We start from the raw sequence: 2,355 nt of genomic DNA, 5'->3' as shown, positions 1-2,355 counted from the left end.
CTCTGTCAAAGCTGACTGACTACTCGCGAAAAAAAGGGGGGGTTCACGGATAGCGGGAGATAGGCGCATGAGAAATTCTGCCGTCCTATGTAAGATAAGATTTTCATTTGGGAGTATTTCGAGTTTCATAACACAGCCAGACGTGCTTTGTGCAATGAAAATTATTTCCTCTTCATTCCGCTTATCTTTGCTATCATGCTAGTTAGGCTAAGCTCCCAATAGAGCAACCCACTGAAAAAAAAGCAAGTGACAGTCATGCAAGTCGCGCAATAGGGGGAAGTTGAGAATTCCAAGAAGTAGGATTATATTGTATGGTGGTTCTATGTAGAGAAGGTACAAAAGTCTAATTACAGATAGGGAGGCTATGCTTGAGAGGCCGGATTGACGGGTAATATGACGGTTACAGTATGTTTGCAAGAAGCACTCTATGTGCAGTTGAGGAGGAAGCCGTAAACGGTCGAAACCTGCGAGCAGGCAAGGGGGCTGGTCTCCTCACTGCGTGCGCAGGCACTCGGGATATGGGTCTCGGCCCATAGACCAACACTGTATTTACAGTTAGCTTTTTGGCACGCTTTTTGGGAATGAGAGAAGGTAGGAACACTTACCCAGGTCCAGTCTCCTTGTAGAGAGTAATGTCGTACTGGGGGTTTGATAGGTCGACACCGTTGGAACCGTCGGTTCCGACGCTGAAGGCGTACTTGCTGTCCCCACAACCGAAGACCTTGCTAGGAATCGTGAGACCAGGTTCGACTTTGCCGGTTGAGCATGTAACCGGGATGCCGTCAACACCAGTCACATTGAAGCTGAAAGAATTGGCCCCGGTGTTATCAAACTCAAAGGTGTAGCCGGCGATGTTGACGTTCTCGCCGCACACGGTGCTGGGAGGGAGGACGGCGGCACCGGCAATGGCGGCGCCAGCGAAGAGAGTGGCAGCGGAGTACTTCATGGTGATGATTAGGAATTAGAGGGTTGGTGTTAGAGTGGTGTAGATGTTGATGAGATGTTGAAGAGTGCGGTGTGGATGTCGACTATAGGAGGGTCCGATGGCTGTATTTATATGCAATATCTTCCCTGGCCCAATATAGTAACACGACGCTCAGGTCACTCGACTGAAGGTCTTGAACCTAGTAGGTAAGCGTTAGTGCTCGACATTGCAGTCTTCCAGGGTGGGGGATACGAGATATGACGGCATCCTAGCAACATTGCCTCCACAAGCGGACATACCCCTGCCAACTGGGAAAAGATCCGAGCAAATCTCGTATAACGGCAAAGCTATGTACACCTGTGATGTAACTCCTCCACACAAGTCAAATCAGGGGTATTGGCTCGATGAGCTGTCGCTGCACTTGTCGACAACATCGTGGTAGTCGTGCCCAACTCTCTATGTTTTCGGAATTCCGTTTTGCGGATCCACTCGGACATGGAAGCCCAGGACAATTTCGTACGAATACGAGAATGGACTTATGCGCTGACACCGACGCTGAGCACCCCAACGCGTCCCCGACCTTTTTCACCCAGTCTGGGGAGAAAAAACGTCCTTTAGTATGGTAGCCGTTTCTCTCGAATCTGAGGCTGTCAAGCCACGGCCGAGTTACTTACTGTAGTATAGATGGACCCTACGTAGGCTGCACGCCACACCCGCCCCCAGGAAGCCAAAGCCACTACTCGGCTGACGGCACGCCAGTGTTGCTTGTGGATGGTCATGTAACATCGCCCATAGAGCCCGTGCATGTGCATGGGGTGTCTGAGCATCATTCCATGCCAGCTTCTACGAAAATAGCAGTCGCTAATGTGGAGGCCAACGTGCTCTTGGGCAGAGTCAATCGAGTTAATATTTATTGAACGCAGATCCAGCAACGCAGACATGGATGACCAGTTGAGTTGGGTACAGCGCCACCAGTCGGGGCATCTGGACATTCGGCCTCTTCTCCACCCGCAAATGATCCCGAGCCACTCAGTGAGCCCGGCGTCTTCACTGTTCTATAATAGGCAGCACTTTGTGTTCAGTGCAGATGTCAGAACTTTGACTAGTCATTTTTTCCGACCGCGTGCGCCATTTGCTGCAAGGCAGTTGTCCGGGGACTGTGGTTTAACTGGACACTGACAACGGCCAAAGAGCTGCAGCTAGATTTTGATGATGTAGTTTATTCCTTTGGTGGCGATACGGCCTTGGGTTCCTGCGTCCGCATGTTAAACCGGATATCCAACATGCAGCGCCAGGGGCACGCGAGCTAGTACCATCACAGAAGGAGCCTGCTTCCCGGGTAGTTCCACTCCTCGTGGTCAGATTAGCTTGCAGAGAAGATCACAATACCAATACGAATATCGAAATTCAGGTACACAGACTGACTCGGC

The 2,355-nt window shown here is 50.8% G+C and overlaps 1 protein-coding gene across 1 annotated transcript; it reads right to left on the bottom strand.

Moving 5' to 3' along the window:
- Positions 1–425: 425 nt before the first annotated feature.
- Positions 426–946, bottom strand: SETTUDRAFT_23766 (uncharacterized protein; the record flags this gene model as incomplete). The annotated part of the gene is made up of 2 exons (XM_008032412.1): positions 426–543; positions 606–946. The coding sequence occupies 2 exons, from the start codon at positions 944–946 to the stop codon at positions 426–428; spliced, it is 459 nt and encodes a 152-aa protein (XP_008030603.1).
- Positions 947–2,355: the final 1,409 nt, after the last annotated feature.

This window comes from Exserohilum turcica, assembly GCF_000359705.1.
Source record: "Exserohilum turcica Et28A unplaced genomic scaffold SETTUscaffold_8, whole genome shotgun sequence".
Lineage (NCBI taxonomy): Eukaryota > Fungi > Ascomycota > Dothideomycetes > Pleosporales > Pleosporaceae > Exserohilum > Exserohilum turcicum.
Note: the sequence above shows the minus strand (reverse complement) of the source record. Positions and strands in the feature narration are given on the sequence as shown.